Source organism: Musca autumnalis, unplaced genomic scaffold (assembly GCF_047663935.1).
Source record: "Musca autumnalis isolate F117 unplaced genomic scaffold, ASM4766393v1 scaffold_4, whole genome shotgun sequence".
Taxonomy (NCBI): Eukaryota; Metazoa; Arthropoda; class Insecta; order Diptera; family Muscidae; genus Musca; species Musca autumnalis.
Window position 1 is genome coordinate 236,883,910 of NW_027411977.1, and position 26,851 is coordinate 236,910,760.

The window sequence follows — 26,851 nt, forward strand, 5'->3', positions numbered from 1 at the left end:
AAACAATGAACAGGCCATAAATTATCCACGTCTAATGGAGACAAGTTGAAAAGAGAGAAATGAGGAAAAACAGTTCCTATTGAGAAGCAGTTATGAAAACAGATATCGAATTATGAATGAGAAACACCACAATTCTCCAAGAATCTGACCATATTATATTTCGATTGAAGTTCGTCATGACTTTATATAAAACAAGCTGATAAAAATATTTGTGAACAGTCATAATATTGAGACTAACCACTAAACATGAGAACCTTAATTTCTTTGCTTTTAATTTTGGGTAGGTTCGAAGTCTTTGAAATATTCTATTCATTTTCTAATCTATTCTTACTCATCTTCCCTTAGGTTTAAGTTCATTTGCCCATGCCGTTTTGAAAGCTTGTTATTGTGATCCGGGTCCAGATGGCCCACAAGGACCTAGAGGCGATCCCGGTGTGAAAGGTGAAAAAGGCAATCCGGGATATCCTGGTCTTCCTGGTGCCCAAGGACTGGTTGGAGAACAAGGCTTAAAAGGTTTTCAAGGTCCAAAAGGCCAACCTGGAGTACCAAGAGGTACACCAGGTCCACCTGGCCCACCAGGGCCACCTGGTGTCTGTCCACCATGTCGCGTATTCCCTCGAGCCAGAATTTCTAAAATTAATGCTGCTCTAGAAGCCGATACACTTTATATGCTAACGGAAAATGGAGAATTGCAGCCAGTACGAAAAGTACAACCAAGCGAAGAGCAGAAAGCTATGATAGAGAGGCATAAGAGGTCAATAAGTGAAATGGAAATTGACGATTATAAGAAATAAAAGCATTTTGATAGGAAAATAAAACGAAAAAATAAAACAGAACTAACAAATTTTAAGTTTTTTTAAGGGAGGGCAATAAGCGAGGAAATAAGATCAAGGTTCACCAAAACGTGGATATTTTAAAGAATATTTTTCCAAAAACCAACAAAACCTAGATTTTTTAAAGAATATTTTTTCAAGAACCAACAAAACGTGGATTTTATAAAGAATATTTTTTTCAAAGGCCAAACAAAACGTGGATTTTTTAAAGAATATTTTTTCAAGAACCAACAAAACTTGGATAAGAATATTTTTTTCAAAGGCCAAACAAGACGTGGATTTTTTAAAGAATATTATTTCAAGGCCCAACAAAACTTGGATAAGAATATTTTTTCAAAGCCCAACAAAGCGTGGATTTTTTAAGGCCCATCAAAACGTAGAGTTTTTAAAGAATATTTTTTTCAAAGGCCAAACAAATCGTGGATTTTTTAAAAAATATTTTTTTCAAAGGCCAAACAAAACGTGTATTTTTCAAAGAATATTTTTTTCAAAGGCCAAACAAAACGTGGATTTTTTAAAGAATATTTTTTCAAGGCCAAACAAAACGTGGATTTTTTAAGGAATATTTTTTCAAGGTTCACCAAAACGTGGATTTTTTAAAGAATATTTTTTCGAGGCTCACCAAAACGTGGATTTTTTAAAGAATATTTTTTCAAGGTTCACCAAAACGTGGATTTTTTAAAGAATATTTTTTCAAGGCCCCACAAAACGTGGATTTTTTAAAGAATATTTTTTCAAAGCCCCACAAAACGTGGATTTTTTAAAGAATATTTTTTCAAGGCCCCACAGTACGTGGATTTTTTAAAGAATATTTTTTCAAGGCTCCACAAAATTGGATTTTTTAAAGAATATTTTTTCAAGGCCCCACAAAACGTCGATTTTTTAAAGAATATTTTTTCAAGGCCCCAACAAAACGTGGATTTTTAAAAGAATATTTTTTCAAGGCCCCACAAAACGTGGATTTTTTAAAGAATATTTTTTCAAAACCCCACAAAACGTGGATTTTTTAAAGAATATTTTTTCAAAACCCCACAAAACGTGGATTTTTTTAAAGAATATTTTTTCAAGGCCCCACAAAACGTGGATTTTTTAAAAAATATTTTTTCAAGGCCCCACACAACGTGGATTTTTTAAAGAATATTTTTTCAAGGCCCCACAACACGTGGATTTTTTAAAGAATATTTTTTCAAGGCCCCACAACACGTGGATTTTTTAAAGAATATTTTTTTAAGGCCCCACAAAACGTGGATTTTTTAAAGAATATTTTTTCAAGGCCCCACAAAACGTGGATTTTTTAAAGAATATTTTTTCAAGGCCCCACAACACGTGGATTTTTTAAAGAATATTTTTTTAAGGCCCCACAACACATGGATTTTTTAAAGAATATTTTTTCAAGGCCCCACAACACGTGGATTTTTTAAAGAATATTTTTTCAAGGCCTCACAAAACGTGGATTTTTTAAAGAATATTTTTTCAAGGCCCCACAACACGTGGATTTTTTAAAGAATATTTTTTCAAGGCCCCACAACACGTGGATTTTTTAAAGAATATTTTTTCAAGGCCCCACAAAACGTGGATTTTTTAAAGAATATTTTTTTAAGGCCCCACAAAACGTGGATTTTTTAAAGAATATTTTTTCAAAACCCCACAAAACGTGGATTTTTTAAAGAATATTTTTTCAAGGCCCCACAACACGTGGATTTTTTAAAGAATATTTTTTTAAGGCCCCACAACACGTGGATTTTTTAAAGAATATTTTTTTAAGGCCCCACAAAACGTGGATTTTTTAAAGAATATTTTTTCAAAACCCCACAAAACGTGGATTTTTTAAAGAATATTTTTTCAAGGCCCCACAAAACGTGGATTTTTTAAAGAATATTTTTTCAAGGCCCCACAACACGTGGATTTTTTAAAGAATATTTTTTCAAGGCCCCACAACACGTGGATTTTTTAAAGAATATTTTTTCAAGGCCCCACAACACGTGGATTTTTTAAAGAATATTTTTTCAAGGCCCCACAAAACGTGGATTTTTTAAAGAATATTTTTTCAAGGCCCCACAAAACGTGGATTTTTTAAAGAATATTTTTTCAAGGCCCCACAACACGTGAATTTTTTAAAGAATAATTTTTCAAGGCCCCACAAAACGTGGATTTTTTAAAGAATATTTTTTCAAGGCCCCACAAAACGTGGATTTTTTTAAGAATATTTTTTCAAGGCCCCACAACACGTGGATTTTTTAAAGAATATTTTTTCAAGGCCCCACAAAACGTGGATTTTTTAAAGAATATTTTTTCAATGCCCCACAAAACTGGATTTTTTAAAGAATATTTTTTCAAGGCCCCACAAAACGTGGATTTTTTAAAGAATATTTTTTCAATGCCCCACAAAACGTGGATTTTTTAAAGAATATTTTTTTCAAGGCCACACAAAACGTGGATTTTTTAAAGAATATTTTTTCAAGGCCCCACAAAACGTGGATTTTTTTAAGAATATTTTTTCAAGGCCCCACAACACGTGGATTTTTTAAAGAATATTTTTTCAAGGCCCCACAAAACGTGGATTTTTTAAAGAATATTTTTTCAATGCCCCACAAAACGTGGATTTTTTAAAGAATATTTTTTTCAAGGCCACACAAAACGTGGATTTTTTAAAGAATATTTTTTCAAGGCCCCACAAAACGTGGAATTTTTAAAGAATATTTTTTCAAGGCCATGTAAAACATGGGTTTTTTAAATAATATTTCTCCAAAGCCCTGTAAAACGTGGGCTTTTTAAATAATATGTTTCCAAGGCACACTAAACGTGGATTTTGTAGATAATATTTTTTTCAAAGCCCTCCAAAATGAGGATTTAAAAAAAAACATTTTTCAAAGTCTACCTTAAGGTGAACAAAAAGGGGATTTAAAAAAATCGACGACCAGCAAATCGTGGATTTTGTGACAAATATTTTTTCAAGGACTAAAAAATCGAGGATTTTTTGAAAAACCAACAAATCGTATATTTTTTGAAGAATATTTTTTCAAGGCCCACCAAAACAAGAATTTTTATGAGAATATTTTTTCAAGGCCCAACAAAACGTTGATTTTTTAAAGAATATTTTTTCAAGGCCCACCAAAAAGTGGATTTTTTAACGAATGTTTTTTCAAGGCCCTCCAAATGGTGGATTTATTAAGGAATATAGTCCCTTTCTGAGAGAATGGGCGATTCTATAGTCCCTTTCTGAACGAAAGGGTGCTTCTATAGTCCCTTTCTGAAGGAAATGGTGCTTATATAGTCCATTTCTGAAAGAAAGGGTGCTTCTATAGACCCTTCTTGCAAGAAAGTGTGCTTCTATGGTCCCGTTCGGAAAGAAGTAGTAGTCCCTTTTTGAAAGAAAGGGTGCTTTCATAGTCCCTTTCTGAAAGAAAGGTTGCTTCTATAGACCCTTTCTGAAAGAAAGAGTGCTTCAATAGTCCCTTTCTAAAGGAAATGGTGCTTCTATAGTTCATTTCTGAAAGAAAGGGTGCTTCTATAGACCCTTCATGCAAGAAAGGCTGCTTCTATAGACACTTCCTGCAAGAAAGGGTGCTTCTATAGACCCTTCATGCAAGAAAGGCTGCTTCTATAGACACTTCCTGCAAGAAAGGGTGCTTCTATAGACTCCTCCTGCAAGAAACGGTGCTTCTATAAACCCTTCCTGCAAGAAAGGGTGCTTCTGTAGTCCCTTTCTGAAATAAAGGGTGCTTCTGTAGTCCTTTTCTGAAAGAAAAAGGTGCTTCTATAGTCCATTTCTGAAGGAAATGGTGCTTCTATAGTCCATTTCTGAAAGAAAGGGTGCTCCTATAGACCCTTCCTGCAAGAAAGGGTGCTTCTATAGTCCCTTTCGGAAAGAAAGGGTGCTTCTATAGTCCCTTTCGGAAAGAAAGGGTGCTTCTATAGTCCCTTTCGGAAAGAAAGGGTGCTTCTATAGACCCTTCATGCAAGAAAGGCTGCTTCTATAGACACTTCCTGCAAGAAAGGGTGCTTCTATAGACTCTTCCTGCAAGAGAGGGTGCTTCTATAGACCCTTCCTGCAAGAAAAGGTGCTTCTATAGCCCCTTTCTGAGAGAAAGGGTGCTTCTTTAGCCCCTTTCTTAAAGAAAGGGTGCCTCTATTGTCCCTTTCTTAAAGAAAGGGTGCTTCTATTGTCCCATTCTTAAAGAAAGGGTGCCTCTATTTTCCCTTTCTTAAAGAAAGGGTGCTTCTATTGTCCCTTTCTTAAAGAAAGGGTGCCTCTATTGTACCATTCTTAAAGAAAGGGTGCTTCTATTGTCCCTTTCTTAAAGAAAGGGTGCCTCTATTGTCCCTTTCTTAAAGAAAGGGTGCTCCTATTGTCCCTTTCTTAAAGAAAGGGTGCCTATTGTCCCTTTCTTAAAGAAAGGGTGCCTCTATTGTCCCTTTCTTAAAGAAAGGGTGCTTCTATTGTCCCATTCTTAAAGAAAGGGTGCCTCTATTTTCCCTTTCTTAAAGAAAGTGTGCTTCTATTGTCCCTTTCTTAAAGAAAGGGTGCCTCCATTGTACCTTTCTTAAAGAAAGGGTGCGTCTATTGTCCCTTTCTTAAAGAAAGGGTGCCTCTATTGTCCCTTTCTTAAAGAAAGGATGCCTCTATTGTCCCTTTCTTAAAGAAAGGGTGCCTCTATTGTCCCTTTCTTAAAGAAAGGGTGCCTCCATTGTCCCTTTCTTAAAGAAAGGGTGCCTCTATTGTCCCTTTCTTAAAGAAAGGGTGCTTCTATAGTCCCTGGATGAAAGAAGGGTTTGTTCTATAGTCCTTTTCTGAAAGAAGGGTTGGTTCTATAGTCCTTTTCTGAAAGAAAGGATGCTTTATAGTCCCTTTCTGAACGAAAGGGTGCTTCTAGGAGACCTTAAGAAGTTTCCTGTCTTCTATAGAAGACCTCGAGAAGTCGTATGTTGTCTTAGAAGACCTTAAGTGTTCTTCTTCGGTCTATAGAGGACCTCAAGAAGTCTTTGGAAAAAAACTTTTGACGTCCTTTATGGACAACAGAAAATCCCTGTGAAGTTTTCTATAGAAAGCAGAAGACCTCCTGAGGTCTTCTAAAGACAGCAGAACACCTTTTCTGGTATGCTAAAGGCAACAGAACACCTCTTGTGGCCTGCTATATACGACATTGTTAATATTATGATTCAGTAACGTAGGCGGAAATACTAGAGAGCATATTCTCTTCTACAGACACCGTGTCAGCTCGTGGAAAAATTACCGTTAAAACAATTAAATGCATTTTTAACAAGAGAACATCAACGAACTTAGAAAAAAGATGAGGAAATGTTAAGAAAATAAAAATTAAAACAATGCCTCCATTACAAAAGATGATACTTCCCATTTCGTCAACAATCGTCCGCACGTATCAAATTTAACAAAAGACATCTGTCATTGAACTGCTTGTGTTGTGCAGTAAAGCTGCATCTACGTCCAGAACTATTTATGTGCTGCATAAAAACCATTAATTGAGACAAGATTGATAAGAATTTAAAGATAAACGGTTTTTTAAATAAAACAAACTTATCATAATCGATTAAGATGGAAATTTGACCAGTTTTCTTATAAAATAAACTGAAGATGACTTTTCTAAAACTAGTCATAGGTTAAACATTGAGGAAACCACAACACACGGAATATTCTCCCAACAATGAAAAGCTTTCTCTCTTTGTTACTAATTCTGGGTAAGTTGTTGAAGCAACGATGATGATTTCATTTAATTCATTTAATTCCCATATTCTCTCAGGCTTAAACTCCTTTGCCCATGCTGTTCTGAAATCATGTGTTTGTGAGCCAGGACCGGATGGCCCACCAGGACCTATGGGGTTTCCAGGTCCTAAAGGAGACAAAGGTGATCGGGGAATAACTGGCGTGCCGGGTTCCCAAGGTGCCACTGGGCCCATTGGACAAAAGGGTGAAAGAGGTGTAAAAGGAGAACCGGGCTCATATAGAGGACCTCCAGGCCCGCCAGGTCCAAGAGGTGCACCAGGTCCTTGTATAGTATGTCCAGTTCCGCGATTTGGTGATTCAACAATTGAAGCTGAATTGGAACCCAATACCATTTATAGAGTTGTAAGTGAAGATGGTGAATTAGAACTAGTAAGGAAACTACGACCAACACAAGGTTCTCGAGCGACTGTAGAAGAATACAAAAGATTTATAAGGATGAAAGAAGAGGAGGACGAGGAAGATAGAAATAGGTAAATGTACATTGAATAAAATAAAGGCGACAAAAAAATAAAAGAGATGTTTTTATAGATTTTTTTTTAATTTTAAATGGTAGGTGGTTCGGTAAGGGCAGAATAAGGATAAGTTCTCCTATAGATAGTATTATCCGGATTAGGTTTTCGTATAGAAAAAATTATCAGGATAAGGTTTTCGTATAGAAAATATAACCCGGATAAAGTATTCGTATAGAAAATATTATTCGGATAGTAAATTTTATCCGGACAAGGTTTTCGTATAGAAAATGTTATCCGGATAACGATTTCGTATAGAAAACGGATAAGGTTTTCGTATAGAAAATGTTATCCGGATAAGGTTTTCGTATAGAATATGTTATTCGGATAAGGTTTTCGTATAGAAAATGTTATCCGCATAAGGTTTTCGTATAGAAAATGTTATCTGGATAAGGTTTTCTTATAGAAAATGTTATCCGGATAAGGTTTTCGTATAGAAAATGTTATCCGGATAAGGTTTTCGTATAGAAAATGTTATCCGGATAAGGTTTTCGTATAGAAAATGTTATCCGGATAAGGTTTTCGTATAGAAAATGTTATCCGGATAAGGTTTTCGTAAAGAAAATGTTATCCGGATAAGGTTTTCGTACAGAAAATGTTATCCGGATAAGGTTTTCGTATAGCAAATGTTATCCGGATAAGGTTTTCGTATAGAAAATGTTATCCGGATAAGGTTTTCGTATAGAAAATGTTATCCGGATAAGATTTTCGTATGGAAAATGTTATCCGGATAATGTTTTCGTATAGTAAATGTCATACGTTTAGTAAATGTTATCCGGATAACAGTAACATCTGGATAAGGATTTCGTATATAAAATGTTATCCGCATAAAGTTTTCATCATATAAAATGTTATCCGGATAAGGTTTTCGTATAGAAAATGTTATCCGGATAAGGTTTTCGTATAGAAAATGTTATCCGGATAAGTTTTTCGTATAGAAAATGTTATCCGGATAAGGTTTTCGTACAGAAAATGTTATCCGGATAAGGTTTTCGTACAGAAAATGTTATCCGGATAAGGTTTTCGTATAGAAAATGTTATTCGGATAAGGTTTTCGTATAGAAAATGTTATCCGGATAAGGTTTTCGTATAGAAAATGTTATCCGGATAAGGTTTTCGTATAGAAAATGTTATCCGGATAAGGTTTTCGTATAGAAAATGTTATCCGGATAAGGTTTTCGTATAGAAAATGTTATCCGGATAAGGTTTTCGTATAGAAAATGTTATCCGGATAAGGTTTTCGTATAGAAAATGTTATCCGGATAAGGTTTTCGTATAGAAAATGTTATCCGGATAAGGTTTTCGTATAGAAAATGTTATCCGGATAAGGTTTTCGTATAGAAAATGTTATCCGGATAAGGTTTTCGTATAGAAAATGTTATCCGGATAAGGTTTTCGTATAGAAAATGTTATCCGGATAAGGTTTTCGTATAGAAAATGTTATCCGGATAAAGTTTTCGTATAGAAAATGTTATCCAGATAAGGTTTTCGTATAGAAAATTTTATTCGGATAAGGTTTCCGTGTAGAAAACTTTATCCGGATAAGGGTTTCGTATGGAAAATGTTATCCGTAAAAGGTTTTCGTATAGAAAATTGTATCCTCATATAACAAATAGTATCCGAATAAGGTTTTCATATAGAGAATATTATCCGAATAAAGTTTTCCTATAAAAATGTTATCCGAATAATTCTTTCGTATAGAAAATATTATCCGAATAAGGTTTTCTAATAGAAAATATTATCCGGATAAGGTTTTCGTATAGAAAATGTTATCCGGAAAAGGTTTTCGTATAGAAAATGTTATCCGGATAAGGTTTTCGTATAGAAAATGCTGTCCATAAGGTTTTCGTATAGAAAATATTATCCGGATAAGGTTTTCGTATAGAAAATATTATCCGGATAAGGTTTTCGTATAGAACATGTTATCCGGATAAGGTTTTCGTATAGAAAATGTTATGCGGATAAGGTTTTCGTATAGAAAATGTTATTCGGATAAGGTTTTCTTATAGAAAATGTTATCCGGATAAGGTTTTCTTATAGAAAATGTTATCCGGATAAGGTTTTCCTATAGAAAATGTTATCCGGATAAGGTTTTCGTATAGAAAATGTTATCCGTATAAGGTTTTCATATAGAAAGTAATATCCGGATAAAGTTTTTGTATAGCAAATAATATCCGGATAAAATTTTCGTATAAAAAGTGTTATCCGTATAAGGTTTTCGAATAGAAAATATTATCCGGATAAGGTTTTCGCATAGAAAATATTATCCGGACAACGTTTTCGCATAGAAAAGGTTTTCGTATAGAAAATGTTATCCGGGTAAGGTTTTCGTATAGAAAAAGTTATCCGGATAAGGGTTTCGTATAGAAAATTTTATCCGGATAAGGTTTTCGTATAGAAAATGTTATCCGGATAAGGTTTTCGTATAGAAAATGTTATCCGGATAAGGTTTTCGTATAGAAAATGTTATCCGGATAAGGTTTTCGTATAGAAAATGTTATCCGGATAAGGTTTTCGTATAGAAAATGTTATCCGGATAAGGTTTTCGTATAGAAAATGTTATCCGGATAAGGTTTTCGTATAGAAAATGTTATCCGGATAAGGTTTTCGTATAGAAAATGTTATCCGGATAAGGTTTTCGTATAGAAAATGTTATCCGGATAAGGTTTTCGTATAGAAAATGTTATCCGGATAAGGTTTTCGTATAGAAAATGTTATCCGGATAAGGTTTTCGTATAGAAAATGTTATCCGGATAAGGTTTTCGTATAGAAAATGTTATCCGGATAAGGTTTTCGTATAGAAAATGTTATCCGGATAAGGTTTTCGTATAGAAAATGTTATCCGGATAAGGTTTTCGTATAGAAAATGTTATCCGGATAAGGTTTTCGTATAGAAAATGTTATCCGGATAAGGTTTTCGTATAGAAAATGTTATCCGGATAAGGTTTTCGTATAGAAAATGTTATCCGGATAAGGTTTTCGTATAGAAAATGTTATCCGGATAAGGTTTTCGTATAGAAAATGTTATCCGGATAAGGTTTTCGTATAGAAAATGTTATCCGGATAAGGTTTTCGTATAGAAAATGTTATCCGGATAAGGTTTTCGTATAGAAAATGTTATCCGGATAAGGTTTTCGTATAGAAAATGTTATCCGGATAAGGTTTTCGTATAGAAAATGTTATCCGGATAAACTTTTCGTATAGAAAATGTTATCCGGATAAGGTTTTCGTATAGAAAATGTTATCCGGATAAGGTTTTCGTATAGAAAATGTTTTCGTATAGAAAATGTTATCCGGATAAGGTTTTCGTATAGAAAATGTTATCCGGATAAGGTTTTCGTATAGAAAATGTTATCCGGATAAGGTTTTCGTATAGAAAATGTTATCCGGATAAGGTTTTCGTATAGAAAATGTTATCCGGATAAGGTTTTCGTATAGAAAATGTTATCCGGATAAGGTTTTCGTATAGAAAATGTTATCCGGATAAGGTTTTCGTATAGAAAATGTTATCCGGATAAGGTTTTCGTGTAGAAAATGTTATCCGGATAAGGTTTTCGTATAGAAACTGTTATCCAGATAAGGTTTTCGCATAGAAGCTGTTATCCGGATAAGGTTTTCGCATAGAAGCTGTTATCCGGATAAGGTTTTCGTATACAAAATATTATCCGGTTAAGGCTGTTGTATAGAAAACATTGTCCGATTATTATTTTCTTATTAAAATTAGTGAATGTTTGCTTTTTTCAAACAATTTCATTTCTGTTTTCCCATTCATCTACTCCGCGAAACCCCCTGAAGTAAACACTCACGTGATGTTTAAAATTCCTAATCTTATCTTTATTCGTTTACAATCACAACTCAAATCAGTGTACAACACTTCAAACTGAAAAGAAAAATCACGTTTATGATAAAGTATCGCAGGCCTTTAGACCATCACCAATGCAAGCAGCATATGCCATCATATGAGGTATGGTATTTTGTTCGTAGACTCCGGTAAACAGATGTGACCATGGTCCGGAAGCAAAAACACCCACATCTTCACCACCATGGGTCTCTGATGAGAGAGGAGCTGTGGCTGGGAAAACATCATTGGCGTCGCCTGTCAATACCAAAGTGGGATCAATGCGCTTGGTGGCCCCTTCATTGAAGTATTGATAATAACCATCCCCATTGGCATAACTCAGGGGTTCGTAAGGCTTAAAATCAGAGTCAGATGTGCAGGTACTGAAAATATCAGTTCCACGGTTTTGGTAACCAGCAACACTAAACGTATGTGAATGATCGGATGTTACCACAATTAGGGTGTCTTCTTCACTGGTCATCTGGCGGGCCAAGGCAATGGCCTGAGAAAACTCCTTAGTTTCATCCAAGGCCAAGCGGGCCTTGTTGGCATGGTGACCCGTATCAATGCGACCGCCCTCAATGAAGAGGAAGTAACCATTTTCATTATCTTGCTCCATGAATTCAATGGCCCTCCTGGTCATGTCTTCCAAAGTGGGTTGGGTATTGTCGGGATCTGCCAAGGCATCTAAATGATAGTCCATGTGGCCGCTGCTAAAGGTACCCAGCAATCGATCGAATTGTGTTAAATCCAAATTTTCCAATTCTTCTTTCGTCTCAACATAGGCATTTCTGGGGGACATTTGTAAATATTCCTCAATTAAGTTGCGGCCATCAGTACGCAAACCTTTTTTGAAGTCTTCCGGGCCCATGAAGTTTCTTTTGCCACCACCCATCATAACCTTAAGACGTGAACCCACCTCTCCATGTATTAGCTGCATAGCAATATCGTCCAGACCACTGTCGGGGCCACAATATTCTTCAAGATCCGCGTTGTTTTCCCAATCACGATCCGCCGTATGAGCATAGACACCAGCGGGAGAGGCATGAGTTATCCGGGTTGTGGTAACCAAACCAGCATTTTTACCCGCATCCATGGCCCATTTGGCAATGGAGAACACATGATTGTTGGTATCACGCATAGCCTCACAATTGTCGCGATCCACATGGGCGTTTACACCAATGGTGCCATAATTGGCCTTAACACCGCACAGATAAGCGGTGGCAGTGGTCGCTGAATCAGGAGTAATTTTATCCACACTATAAGTCTTGGAAAGGCCGGTATAAGGGAACTCTTCAAACGATAACTTTGTGTGTTCAGCTTCAATATAGTTACGGGCAGCCACCAAGGTTGTCAGACCCATACCATCTCCCAAAAACATGATCACATTTTTGGCAACATTGGTATTTTGTTGTTGTTTCTGTCGTTGCTTAATCAAGTCCTTGCTTAGATTTAACCAAAATTCGTGTGTATCTTCTCCCAATCTGCCTACAGTTCTCACATTCAATTTGTCATCACGAAACTCAGGATGCATAAGCTTCTCATCTAAATCCTCCTCATCCCGATGCGAACTGCAGTGCAGAGTTTGTAACAGCAACAGGCCCAATAACATCACAGCTTTTAAGGAAAACTCCATGTTTTCACAACAACCTTCTCCTCAGAATTCTTACGTCGAACTGAATCGAAATTTGCCCATTCACCGACCTTAAGTAGGCATTGTTATTGTTGTCATTTTTGTCAATGATGGCCAGTCAATTAAATTTCGTTTTCATTGAAAGATAATCTTGACATTATGGAAAACATACACTTTTAATAGGAGCCACTTGAGATAAGCGACAGCCAGACACGGTGACGTAGGGTGTGGGAAATTGCGTGTAAGGGAAGGGGATTAAATGAAAAAAGTACTTTCTATGGAAACGCGTTATCTGGATAAACTTATCGATAAAAAAGTTTCATAACAAAACCTTATCTGGATATCGTTTCTATTTTCTATACGAAAACCTTATCCGGATAACATTTTCTATTCGAAAACCTTATCCGGATAACATTTTCTATACGAAAACCTTATCCGGATAACATTTTCTATACGAAAACCTTATTCGAATAACATTTTCTATACGAACACCTTATCCGGATAACATTTTCTATACGAAAACCTTATCCGGATAACATTTTCTCTACGAAAACCTTATCCGGATAAGGTTTTAGTATAGAAAATCGTATCCGGATAACAATTTCTTTAAAAAAACCTTATGCGGATAACATTTTCTATACGAAAACCTTATCTTGAGAACATTTTCTATACAAAAACCTTATCCGGATAACATTTTCTTTAAAAAAACCTTATGCGGATAATATTTTCTATACGAAAACCTTATCTTGAGAACATTTTCTATACAAAAGCCTTATCCGGATAACATTTTCTATACGAAAACCTTACCGGGATAACATTTTCTATACGAAAACTTTATCCGAATAACATTTTCTATACGAAAACCTTATCCGAATAACATTTTCTATACGCAAACCTAATGCAGATAACATTTTCTATACGAAAACCTTATCCGGATAACATTTTCTATACGAAAACCTTATCCGGATAACATTTTCTATACGAAAACCTTATCTGGATAACATTTTCTATACGAAAACCTTATCTGGATAACATTTTCTATACGAAAACCTTATCGGGATAACATTTTCTATACTAAAACCTTATCCGGATAACATTTTCTATACGAAAACCTTTTCCGGATAACATTTTCTATACGAAAACCTTATCCGGATAACATTTTCTATACGAAAACCTTATTCGAATAACATTTTCTATACGAACACCTTATCCGGATAACATTTTCTATACGAAAACCTTATCCGGATAACATTTTCTCTACGAAAACCTTATCCGGATAAGGTTTTAGTATAGAAAATCTTATCCGGATAACAATTTCTTTAAAAAAACCTTATGCGGATAACATTTTCTATACGAAAACCTTATCTTGAGAACATTTTCTATACAAAAACCTTATACGGATAACATTTTCTTTAAAAAAACCTTATGCGGATAATATTTTCTATACGAAAACCTTATCTTGAGAACATTTTCTATACAAAAGCCTTATCCGGATAACATTTTCTATACGAAAACCTTACCGGGATAACATTTTCTATACGAAAACTTTATCCGAATAACATTTTCTATACGAAAACCTTATCCGAATAACATTTTCTATACGCAAACCTAATGCAGATAACATTTTCTATACGAAAACCTTATCCGGATAACATTTTCTATACGAAAACCTTATCCGGATAACATTTTCTATACGAAAACCTTATCTGGATAACATTTTCTATACGAAAACCTTATCGGGATAACATTTTCTATACGAAAACTTTATCCGGATAACATTTTCTATACGAAAACCTTATCCGGATAACATTTTCTATACGCAAACCTAATGCAGATAACATTTTCTATACGAAAACCTTATCTTGAGAACATTTTCTATACAAAAGCCTTATCCGGATAACATTTTCTATACGAAAACCTTATCGGGATAACATTTTCTATACGAAAACTTTATCCGGATAACATTTTCTATACGAAAACCTTATCCGGATAACATTTTCTATACGCAAACCTAATGCAGATAACATTTTCTATACGAAAACCTTATCCGGATAACATTTTCTATACGAAAACCTTATCTGGATAACATTTTCTTTTCCAAAACCTTATGCGTATAACATTTTCTATGCGAAAACCTTATCCGGATAACATTTTCCATAAGAAAACCTTATCCGGCTAACATTTTCTATACGAAAACCTTATCCGGATAACATTTTCTATACGCAAACCTAATGCAGATAACATTTTCTATACGAAAACCTTATCCGGATAACATTTTCTATACGAAAACCTTATCTGGATAACATTTTCTTTTCCAAAACCTTATGCGTATAACATTTTCTATGCGAAAACCTTATCCGGATAACATTTTCCATAAGAAAACCTTATCCGGCTAACATTTTCTATACGAAAACCTTATCCGGCTAACATTTTTGATACGAAAACCTTATCCGAATAACATTTTCTATACGAAAACCTAATCCGGATAACATTTTCTATACGAAAACCTTATCCGGATAATATTTTCTATACAAAAACTTTAACCGGATAACATATTCTATACGAAAACCTTATCCGTATAACATTTTCTATACGAATACCTTATCCGGATAACATTTTCTATACGAAAACCTTATCCGGATAACATTTTCTATACGAAAACCTTATCCGGATGACATTTTCTATACGAAAACCTTATCCGGATAACATTTTCTATACGAAAACCTTATCCGGATAACATTTTCTATACGAAAGCCCTATCGGAATAACATTTTCTCTATTGGTAGCTCTTATCCGGAGCCTTCAGGATGTCTTCTTCTGTTTTAGGAGACATCCTGAGGCATTCTATAGCCGGAAAAAGACTTTCTGAGGTATTCTTTAGACAGAAGAAAACCTCCTTAGGTCTTCTGTACACAGAAAGAGGCCTCCAAAGGTTTTCTATAGAGAGAAGAAGATCTTCAGAGAACTTTTATAGAGAGAAGAGGACTTCCTTTGCTCTTTTATGGACAGAAAGAAGGCCTATTTACGTCTTCCTTAGACAAAAAGAAGACCACTTCAGTTGCAGACCTCCGAAGGTCTTCGTAGACATGTGATCTTCTATATTCAGAATATCTTTTTATGTCTTTTATAGACAGAAAATAGCTCCTGTGGTATTCTATTGACAGAAGAAGATCCCCTGAGGTCGTCTATAGACGGAAGAAGACCTCCGGAGGTCTTCTATAGAGGAGCTACTGAAGTAGACCTAAACTCTTCTATAGACAGAAGAAGACCTCCTGATATAACATTTAGACAGAAGAAAACCTCCTGAATAAGATCTACCGATGTTTTCTTTAGACAGAACAAGACCTGGTAAGGTCAAATTTTCTATTCGAAAACCTTATCCGGAAATTTTTCTGTAAGAAAATCTTATCCGAATAACATTTTCTATACGAAAATCGTATCCGAATAATATATTTCCTGCGAAAACCGTACCCGTTATTTTGTATTTTTTATTTGTCATGAAGAGGACTTCCTTTGATCTTTGGTTCTTGGACAAAAAGAAGACCGCTTCTATGTAAAGAATAATCTTCCTGAGGTCTTCTATAGAAAGAAGATGACTTCCTGATGTCTCTTATAGACGGAAAAAGACCTTCGGAGGTATTCCACAGACAGAAGAAGATCTCCTGACGTCGTCTATGGACAGAAGAAGATTTCCGGAGGGCTTCTACAGTACGTCTTAAAAGGGCCTCCTTAGACCTTCTAAAGAAAGAAAACTTCTTAAAGTCTTCAATGGGCAGAAAAAGACCTCCAGGGATTTACTTATGACAGAAGAAGACCTCCTTAGGTCTTCCGTACATAGAAGAAGACCTCCTGATGCCATCTTAGTCAGAAGAAGACCTCCTAAAGTCTTTCATAGACAGAAAAAGACCTTCTGAGATAAAATTTAGACAGAAGAAGACGTCCTCAGCCCTTCTTGATGTCTCTTATAGACGGAAAAAGACCTTCTGAGGTGTTCCACAGACAGAAGAAGATATCCTGAGGTCGTCTATGGACAGAAGAAGATTTCCGGAGGTCTTCTACAGAAAAAAGAGCTACTGACGTCTTAAAATAACCTCCTTAGACCATCTAAAGAAAGAAAACCTCTTAAAGTCTTCTATGGGCAGAAGAAGACCTCCAGGGATTCACTTATGACAGAAGAAGACCTCCTGAGGTCTTCTATAAGCAGAAGAAGACTGCCTGAGGTCTTCTATAGTCAGAGAAAGACTTCCTGAGGTCGTCCGTACATAGAAGAAGACCTCCTGAGGTCATCCATAGTCCATAGACTCCTAAAGTCGTCCATAGACAGAAGAAGACCTCCTGAGATAATATGTAGACAGAAGAAGACTTCCTGAGCCCTTCTTGATGTCTCTTATAGACGGAAAAAGAACTTCTGAGGTGTTCCACAGACAGAAGAAGATCTCCTTAGGTCGTCTATGGACAGAAGAAGATTTCCGGGGGTCTTCTACAGAAAGAAGAGCTACTGACGTCTTAAAAGGACCTCCTTAGACCTTCTAAAGAAAGAAAATTTCTTAATGTTTTCCATGGGCAGAAGAAGACCTCCAGGGATTTACTTATGACAGAAGAAGGCCTCCAAAGATTTACTTCTATAGTCACAGAAAGACTTCCAGATGTCGACCGTACATAGAAGAAAACCTCCTGATTTCATCCATAGTCAGAAGAAGACCAACTAAAGTCTTCCATAGACAGAAGAAGACCTCCTGAGATCTAATTTAGACAGAAAAAGGCCTCCTGAACTTTTCTTTACAACGAATAAGATCTCCTGAGGGTTTCTTTAGGCAAAAGAAGACCTCCTGTAATCTTCCGTAGACAGAGGAAGATCTTCTCAGATCTAATTTAGACCGAAGATCCCTTCATTAGAATGAATACGATTTCCTCAGTTCTTCTTTAGACAGAAGAAGACTTCCTAAGGCCTTCTATAGACAGAGGAAGACATCCTAAGGTCCTCTATGGCCAGAAGAAGACCTGCTGAGGTCAAATTTTCTATTCGAAAACCTTATCCGGGAAACATTTTCTGTATGAAAACCTTATTCGAACAATATTTTCTATATGAAAATCGTATCCGTATAATATATTTCGTGTGAACACTTTACCCGTTATTTTGTATTTTCCCTGACCATCCCCATTTGAAGAAATTTTCGCCCTACGTCACTAACACGGACAAATTCCACCCATTACTTTGTCACATCTTGACATAATCGTTAAGTGAATTTAACATTTTCAAATTGAACTGACCACAGATAAACAGTGAACAGCTGCGAACGAACATGAAGCGTCAAGATAAGATTTGACCATTCAATGAGAAGGGTATAAAATTTAAAGCAATTGAAGAAGCTTGTTTAGTACAACGTAGAATTTCGTAGAGACCAGCGACAATTGGGAGAGGTCAATATGAGGTCTGGCGTGTTACTTCTTATATCCCTGCTGTTGGCTGTAGCAAGTGCCGAGAAGGATCATGATCATCCAAACTTACCCAGGCCACGGACATACACACAGGCCACCGAAGAGGCAGAGACCCAATTTTGGGTGGACAAGGCCCAAGATATTTTGGCTCATAAACTGCAAACCTATAATCAGCTGAACACAAACAAGGCCAAAAATATTATCATGTTTTTGGGTGATGGTATGTCAGTCCACACTGTGACAGCCACTAGAGATTTTATGGGTGATAGCAGTATGCAGGTGTCGTTTGAAAAGTTCCCCTATACCGGTTTGTCGAGAACCTATGCTGTGAATAAGCGTACACCTGATTCTGCTGCCACGGCCACGGCTTATTTGAGTGGTGTCAAGGGCAACTATGGCACGATAGGGGTTAATGCCCAGGTACCCAAATATGATTGTTTTAAGGCCAATGACACCTCAACGCACACCGAAAGTTTGGCCAAATGGGCCCAAGATGCTGGCAAGTGGGCAGGTTTGGTAACCACTGCTCGAGTGACCCACGCCTCTCCAGCTGGAGTATATGCCCATACTGCAGCCCGTAGTTGGGAATATGATGAGGCCATTGTGAAAGATGGTTGCAGTGCTGAGGTGAATGTGGATATTGCCCGCCAACTGGTGGAATGGCCGGTGGGTAAGGAGTTGCGAGTGGTAATGGGTGGTGGACGCCAAAATTTCCGTGATAAGACCGTCAACGATGAGGAAGGCCTACCTGGTTTACGCAGTGATAAGCGGGACCTGATCAAGGAGTGGTTGGAGAATAAACGCTCCGAGAAGAAGGCAGCAGAATATGTTTGGTCCAAGAAGGGTTTGGAAATGGTGGATATCAGCAAAACGGAATACCTCTTAGGGTTGTTTAGTTCCTCCCATTGCCCGTACTATGGTGACTTGAAGCGCGATCGTTTGGAAAATTCCGATCCCTCATTGTCGTTGATGACCCAAAAGGCCATTGAATTGCTGAGCAAAAATGACAAGGGCTATTTCCTGTTTGTGGAGGGGGCACGCATTGACATGGCCCATCACAGCTCGTATGCCCATAAGTCTTTGGAGGATACAGAAGAGTTTGCCAGGGCCATTGAATTGGCAAGGCAGATGACAAGTGAGGAGGATACCTTGATTGTGGTGACTTCGGATCACTCACATACCATGTCCTTGAATGGTTATCCGGTAAGTTTTTGGAATTGAAAAGAAACATTAAGAAGTTTTAGAATAATTTTGGGTTTCTCATTTTAGTACCGCCGCCAAAACATTTTCGACTTGGCCCCAGCCTTGGCTGAGGATGGTTTGCCCTATACCATCCTCTCGTATGCCAATGGTCCTGGCTACTCAAAGGCCTTCTCCTCTAAGACAGGACGTGTGGATTTGAACACAGTCGACACCCAGGATCCCAAATATCGTTTTATGTCCACCACACCTATGAGTTCGGAGACCCATGGTGCCGAGGATGTGGGTGTCTTCGCTTCCGGCCCATTTGCCCACTACTTCAGCGGCAATTATGAACAAACAACCATACCAGCCCTAATGGCTCATATTGCCAATATTGGTCCTTTTGCCGAGGACAAACTTTAAATGTTCCGACTTTAATCTCCTGCTCACCTTTAGTTATCCATTTTATCGATCCTAAACAAATAAACAAATACATGTGTAATATTATTTACTAAGGACTCCAATGGATGTCATTCACTACTGACAACTGGATGATTGTTATCTATAAAGTGTTGCTGAAGGGTGGGAAGAGGTCCTTTTGATTCTTTGTGTGTGTTTTGCTAGTTGTATTTGTTCTTTGCTTTTGTACTTTATTTCTCATTGTTTTCTTTTGTTTTTTGCTTTTTTGTTGTTATTGTTGCTGATGTTGCTATTGAGTGCCTTGAAAGGTGTTAGAATTATATTTACCTTTTGGTTTTGATACGGTCACAAGTCAAGAGTGTTACAAAGATAATGTGCTATTCGGCTGTAGGGCGTTATTCAGACAATATTCAATATCGGCTTGTATGCTAAAATAAAACAACTTGCGGTCTAAGTAAATATTGAAATTTGCAGGATATGTAAAGGTTAAGTTGTATCTAAACACGTTTTTTTGTATTTAACTTTGTCTTTGATGACACCTGAGATGGGAGACACTTTAGTGGCTCGAAAAAGTGATGACAAAGGGAAAACAAATTGAAATATTTTCCTAACATGCATTTAAAAAGTGTTTATAATTATTATTAATATTTTGCTTTTCAATATAGTCAGTCTTAATCCCATAGTTGTTGTTTAAATATTTTATTATATATATAATTTTTTGGTGTTGTTTAGTTTACAGAATTAGGAGGGTTGGCGTTTTATATCTGTGGCGAGATCCAAAACTATAGTCTTCCCTGCCAATTTTTTCTTACTAATAAATGAAAGTTGTTTTAATAAAATACACTGTGAACACAAATTTTGGGACTAAGAATCCCAAAGGACAGATCCGCCGTGAGTCGAACTTCCGCGTTATGGTGTGATGAAGTTTTTGCTAGAGACGCTGTAAGGCATTATGAATTAGCGTTATATCTTTGTTCACTGTTGGTTTAGCTTATTTTTGAAATGACATGTCTGCAGTAAAATCGAATGAGGATTATTTTCGTAGAGCACTTTGACCTTCTAAATCGCATCCTTCAATGTACTTTTCGTCCTTTATTTTAAGAACCGCTACAAAAGTACCACAAGATGACATTTTTAAGCTTCGAAATGTTTTGCAAAAATGTCGCTCTGAAAATTTTAGGTACGGCTCTCATTGACAACTAATCGATTTTGTCGCGTGTTCGTGGTCGTTTTGGCCATTTACCCTGATTTTGTTCAGAAAAAGACTATATTAAAGGGTTTTATTTAGCTCACCCCCGTTTGTTTTATTCTTGGTTCAAATTTAGTAATTCAAATTTCACCCTCTTCCTGTCAACCGATTAATCTGAAATTTTGTATACACTTTGGATTTTGGTGACAATACAATTATGTTTATTCATTATCATTATAAATTCAAGATGGCCGCCGCTACAAAATGGCGGATAATTTATGTTTTATTAATCCCAGAACAACGGTAGACGCCGGCTTATTCAGTCGACGACCTACAAAAAAACCTTCCGCCTCCATGTTTTACAGTGTCTTTGCAATATTTAGGATTTAACGGTTGCCCATTTGGTCCATGCCTTTTACCATCAGAATACTTTAAATTAAACATAGATTCATCGGAAAACAGTTCAATGGGTCTTGGCGAATTCCAGTCTGTCTCCTTCAATTTTAGTCGATATGAAAGGTTTTTTTTTTTGCTGGTCGTCGACTGAATAAACCGGCGTCTACCGTTCTTCTGCAATTCGTTCTTTTGCTAATTTTTAAACCTAAGCGATATTGTATTTGACCAGAGAATGCTGTAGCATCATTTTTGGATGAATATGAACAATATCGGCTAATGTTTTGGTATAGCCCCCTTACAGCGGTACCTTCCGATCTTCGGTATTTCGGATATTTAAGCCACATTTTCCTACTAAATTAGCTGTAATTTGGTACTTAGGGTTCCTAGTGGTCACAAAACATATCCACCAAAAATCGTGGACCTGGGTCCACGTTTGGGTATAGCCCCCATATAACGGTAACTTCCGATTTTCAGAATTTTGAGGATTTAAGCTAAATTTTCCGAAAATCAATTTTTTCGCCTGCAATAATTAATAATATAGTATCCTCTATGCCTAAAAGATGTGATTGTGTCATCCAGAATAGAGGATACCCAACGAAATATTGATTTCAATAGCTTTTGTTGTACCTCCAATGGGGGGGGGTGCTTTAGTTTTGTCCGGTTATATTTGCGACCTACATTTTTTTTGAATTGTAACTTTTGTTTCTTAAATTCTGAATTTCTTATTTTTGTATTTTCCAATTATAAAGATATAAATAAATAAAAAGAAAAATAAAAAATAAATTTAAAATTTAGCTTTCATAAAAAAAATTATCATTTAAAAAAATTTACTGAGGGGGTGCTTTAGTTTTGGCCGATACTGTATATTAAATTAAAATCCAAGATGGCGGCCGCTACAAATGGCGGATAACGTAGGTTTTATCAATCCCATCAATATGGGTATCAAATAAAAGGGGTTTTAGTACATTTATCTTAAACATTGCAATGTATGTTTAACATAAAACCGTTGGACTGCAATAAACTAACGGGCAAGAAACCTTGCAATAATGAAGCACTAAATGAATTAAACAGAATGCGAAATAAAAACTAAAAACTAGAAAATAAAAATAGGTAAAAAACGTTTTAAGTTAAACGGTTTTATGTTAAACATACATTGCAATGTTTAAGATAAATGTACTAAAAACCAAAAAAATAATAAAATAGATACAGTCGTGGGAATTATAAACATATGCATAGACTAGACTAAAATAAAACCGTGGGGCACATTCTAGCCCTACTTATCACACGTCCATCGTTGTCGGTTGAACAACTGCCTAATTATAGTGTAACATTACAAAACAAATATTTTAATCAACGATTGTAGACAATTGACGTGCCCCACGGTTTTATTTTAGTCTAGTCTATGCATATGTTTATAATTCCCACGACTGTATCTATTTTATTATTTTTTTGGTTTTTAGTACATTTATCTTAAACATTGCAATGTATGTTTAACATAAAACCGTTTAACTTAAAAAGTTTTTTTACCTATTTTTATTTTGTTTTTATTACAGTGTTTTATTTAACTTGCTTTGGTGTGTGTTTAGTTCAAATCTGGTAACTCATTTTTAACACGGTTGCAGTTGACCAATCGAACTAAAACTTTGCACACTTTTCAGATTTGGATGACACAAATATGAAATCAAAACCAATATTGGCCCATTTTTACACTGTTTCACAGTGTTTTATCTAATTTGCTTTTCAAATCTGGTAACTAATTTTTCACACAGTTGCAGTTGACCAATCGAACTTAAAATTTGCACACATTTCAGATTTGGATGACAATACATGAATATGAAATCAAATCCAATATTGGTCCATTCTTACAGTGTTTTAAAAGTGTCTAACTTAACCCCCTTTTCAAATCTGGTAACTGATTTTTAAAACGGTTGCAGTTGACCAATCGAAGTAAAACATTGCACACTTTTCAGATTTAGATGACAATACGTGAATATGAAACCAAAATAAATATGGGTCCATTTTTTCCTATAGCCCCCATATAACGGTACCACCCGATTTCCGGTATTTTGCTTTTCAAATCTGGTAACTCATTTTTCACACAGTTGCAGTTGACCAATCGGACTAAAAGTTTGCAAAATTTTCAGATTTGGATGACAATACATGAATATGAAATCAAAATCAATATTGGTCCATTCTTACAGTGTTTTTACGGTGTCTAACCTAAACCCCTTTTCAAATCTGGTAACTGATTTTTAACACGGTTGCTGTTGACCAATCGAACTAAAACTATGCACATTTTTCAGGTTTAGATGACAATAAATGAATATGAAACCAAAACCAATATGGGTCCATTTTTTCCAATAGCCCCCATATAACGGTAATATCCGACTTCTGGTATTTTGAGGATTTTGTCTTAATTTTTAGCCCGAATTTGCTGTAATTTGGCATTTGGAGTTCTCAATGGTCCAGGAACTTTCCCATTAAAAATTGTGGACGTAGGCCAAGGTTTAGTATAGCCTCCATATAACGGTACCACCCATTTCACATTTTAATCTACATTTTCTGCTCAAATGGACTGTAATTTGGCATTTGGGGTCCTCAGTGGCCAAAAAAAAATTATTTACTAAAAATTTAAAAATAAAAAATAATTAAAAAAATTAATTTACAGTTTTTTATTTATAATTACACTAAAATCTAAAAAATAATTCTTCTTCAGGATGGAATCTCTCAAATAAAACGCTTGCCGTTTAATATGGTCGCCATTTGGAATGTAAATGCAAGCGTTTTATTTGAGAGATTCCATCCTGAAGAAGAATTATTTTTTAGATTTTAGTGTAATTATAAATAAAACACTGTAAATTAATTTTTTTAATTATTTTTTATCTGTATATTCGTTACAGAACATACAAAAACACAAAACACAATTTTTTTCTGAGCAAACAGGGTTAAATGTCAAAAATGACTAAAAACGCGACAAAATCGATTAGTTGCCGATGAGAGCCGTATCTAAAATTTTCTGAGCTACATTTTTGCAGAACATTTCGAAGCTGAAAAACGTCATCATGTGGTACTTTTATAGCGGCTCTTAAAATAAAGGACGAAAAGGACATTGAAGGAAGCGAGTTAGAAGGTCGAAGTGCTCTACGAAAATAATCCTCATTCGATTTGACTGCAGACATGTCATTTCAAAAATAAGCTAAACCAACAGTGAACAAAGATATAACGCAAATTCCTGATGCCTTACAGCGTCTCTAGCAAAAACTTCATCACGCCATAACGCGGAAGTTCGACTCACGGCGGATCTGTCCCTCGGGGTTCTTAATATATACTCACCAAGCTCTTTCTTTCCCAACAGGAATTTTCCGTGCCCCAGACTTTCACCTCCATTTTGTTGCACAGTGTAATGGCTTTTTCGATAGACCCTTCAGAATACTCTTGAGTGCTTCGATAGAACCTTCAGAATACATTTGCGTGTCTCGATAGGCCTTTATAAAAAAAGGGTGTTTCCTTAGAACCTTGCCAAAAGAAAGGGTGCTTCTTTAGACCCTTTCTGAAAGAAAGGGTGCTTCTTTAGACCCTTTCTTAAAGAAAGGGTACATCTATAGACCCTTTCTTAAAGAAAGGGTACATCTATAGACCCTTTCTTAAAGAATGGAAACATATATAGACCCTTTCTGAAAGAAAGGGTGCTTCTTTAGACCCTTTCTGAAAGAAAGGGTGCTTCTTTAGACCCTTTCTGAAAGAAAGGGTGCTTCTTTAGACCCTTTCTGAAAGAAAGAGTTCTTCTTTAGACCCTTTCTGAAAGAAAGAGTTCTTCTTTAGACTCTTTCTGAAAAAAAGGGTACATCTATAGACCCTTTCTGAAAGAAAGGGTGCTTCTTTAGACCCTTTTTGAACGAAAGGGTACATCTATAGACCCTTCCTTAAAGAATGGAAACATATGTATATAGACCCTTTCTGAAACAATGGGTACATCTATAGACCCTTTCTGAAAGAAAGGGTGCTTCTTTAGACCCTTTTTGAAAGAAAGGGTGCTTCTTTAGACCCTTTTTGAAAGAAAGGGTACATCTATAGACGCTTTTTAAAGGAAAGGGTACATCTATAGACCCTTTCTAAAAGAAAGGGTGCTTTTTTAGGCCCTTTTTGAAAGAAAGGGTACGTCTATAGACCCTTTCTAAAAGAAAGGGTGCTTTTTTAGGCCCTTTTTGAAAGAAAGGGTACATCTATAGACCCTTTCTGAAAGAAAGGGTGCTTCTTTAGACCCTTTTTGAACGAAAGGGTACATCTATAGACCCTTCCTTAAAGAATGGAAACATATGTATATAGACCCTTTCTGAAACAATGGGTACATCTATAGACCCTTTCTGAAAGAAAGGGTGCTTCTTTAGACCCTTTTTGAAAGAAAGGGTGCTTCTTTAGACCCTTTTTGAAAGAAAGGGTACATCTATAGACCCTTTTTGAAAGAAAGGGTACATCTATAGACCCTTTCTAAAAGAAAGGGTGCTTTTTTAGGCCCTTTTTGAAAGAAAGGGTACGTCTATAGACCCTTTCTAAAAGAAAGGGTGCTTTTTTAGGCCCTTTTTGAAAGAAAGGGTACATCTATAGACCCTTTCTGAAAGAAAGGGTGCTTCTTTAGACCCTTTTTGAACGAAAGGGTACATCTATAGACCCTTTCTTAAAGAATGGAAACATATATAGACCCTTTCTGAAAGAATGGGTACATCTATAGACCCTTTCTGAAAGAATGGGTACATCTATAGACCCTTTCTTAAAGAATGAAAACATATATAGACCCTTTTTGAAAGGAAGGGTGCTTCTATAGACCCTTTTTGAAAGGAAGGGTGCTTCTATAGACCCCTTCTGAAAATATAGTGCTTCTATTGAACCTTTCTGAAAGAAAGTGTGCATCTATAAAGCCTTTTTCAAAGAGAGGGTGCTTCCAAAGACCCTTTTCGAAGAAAGGGTGTTTCTATAGGCCCTTTTCGAAGGAATGGGTGCTTCTATAGGACCTTTTCGAAGGAAGTGGTGCTTCTAGAGACCCTTTTCGAAAAAATGCGTCTGGAGACCCTTTTCCAAAAAGGTGCTTTTGGAGACCTTTTCGAACAAAAGGCGCTTCTGGAAACCCTTTTCGTATGAAAGGGTGCCTATTTAAACAGTTTCTGGAGGAAAGGGTGCCTTTTTAAACAGTTTCTGGAGGAAAGGGTGTTTTGATAGACCCTTTCTACAGACATTTGGTTATTTGATAGACTTCTTCTGAAGGAAAGGGTATTTTTATAGACTCTTCCTGAATGAAGGGATGCCTTGATGGAACCTTTCCGAAGGAAAAGGTTGAAGTGACCATTTCTGAAGGAATGTGTTCTTCGGTTGTCCCTTTTCAAAGTAGAGGGGGATTCGATCGATCCTTTTCGAATAAAAGGGTGGACCTGGAGACTCTTTGCGAACAGTAGGGTCCACTTGGAGACCCTTTCCGAACAAAAGGTTGCTTGTGGAGACCCTTTTCGAACAAATGGGTTCTTTTGGAGATCCTTTTCGAACAGAAGGTGCTTCTGGAGACCCTTTAGATGGAAAGGATTCTTCTGGAGATCCTTTTCAAAGGAAAGGACGCTTCTGTATACATTTTCTGAGGAAGGGGTGCTTTGATAAACCCTTTCTTAAGATAAGGTTCGATA

The 26,851-nt window shown here is 36.2% G+C and overlaps 3 protein-coding genes across 3 annotated transcripts; 2 read left to right on the top strand and 1 right to left on the bottom strand.

Moving 5' to 3' along the window:
- Positions 1-227: 227 nt before the first annotated feature.
- Positions 228-794, top strand: LOC141403289 (uncharacterized). The gene is made up of 2 exons (XM_073985477.1): positions 228-280; positions 346-794. Exons 1-2 carry the CDS (start codon positions 247-249, stop codon positions 792-794), a joined length of 483 nt encoding a protein of 160 aa, XP_073841578.1. The 5' UTR covers positions 228-246.
- A 10,190-nt stretch (positions 795-10,984) lies between these two features.
- Alp9 (Alkaline phosphatase 9) lies at positions 10,985-12,559 on the bottom strand. Its single transcript, XM_073985478.1, has one exon. It carries the CDS (start codon positions 12,557-12,559, stop codon positions 10,985-10,987), a length of 1,575 nt encoding a protein of 524 aa, XP_073841579.1.
- A 5,376-nt stretch (positions 12,560-17,935) lies between these two features.
- Alp10 (Alkaline phosphatase 10) lies at positions 17,936-19,695 on the top strand. Its single transcript, XM_073984250.1, has 2 exons — positions 17,936-19,198; positions 19,265-19,695. The coding sequence occupies exons 1-2, from the start codon at positions 17,984-17,986 to the stop codon at positions 19,598-19,600; spliced, it is 1,551 nt and encodes a 516-aa protein (XP_073840351.1). The 5' UTR covers positions 17,936-17,983; the 3' UTR covers positions 19,601-19,695.
- Positions 19,696-26,851: the final 7,156 nt, after the last annotated feature.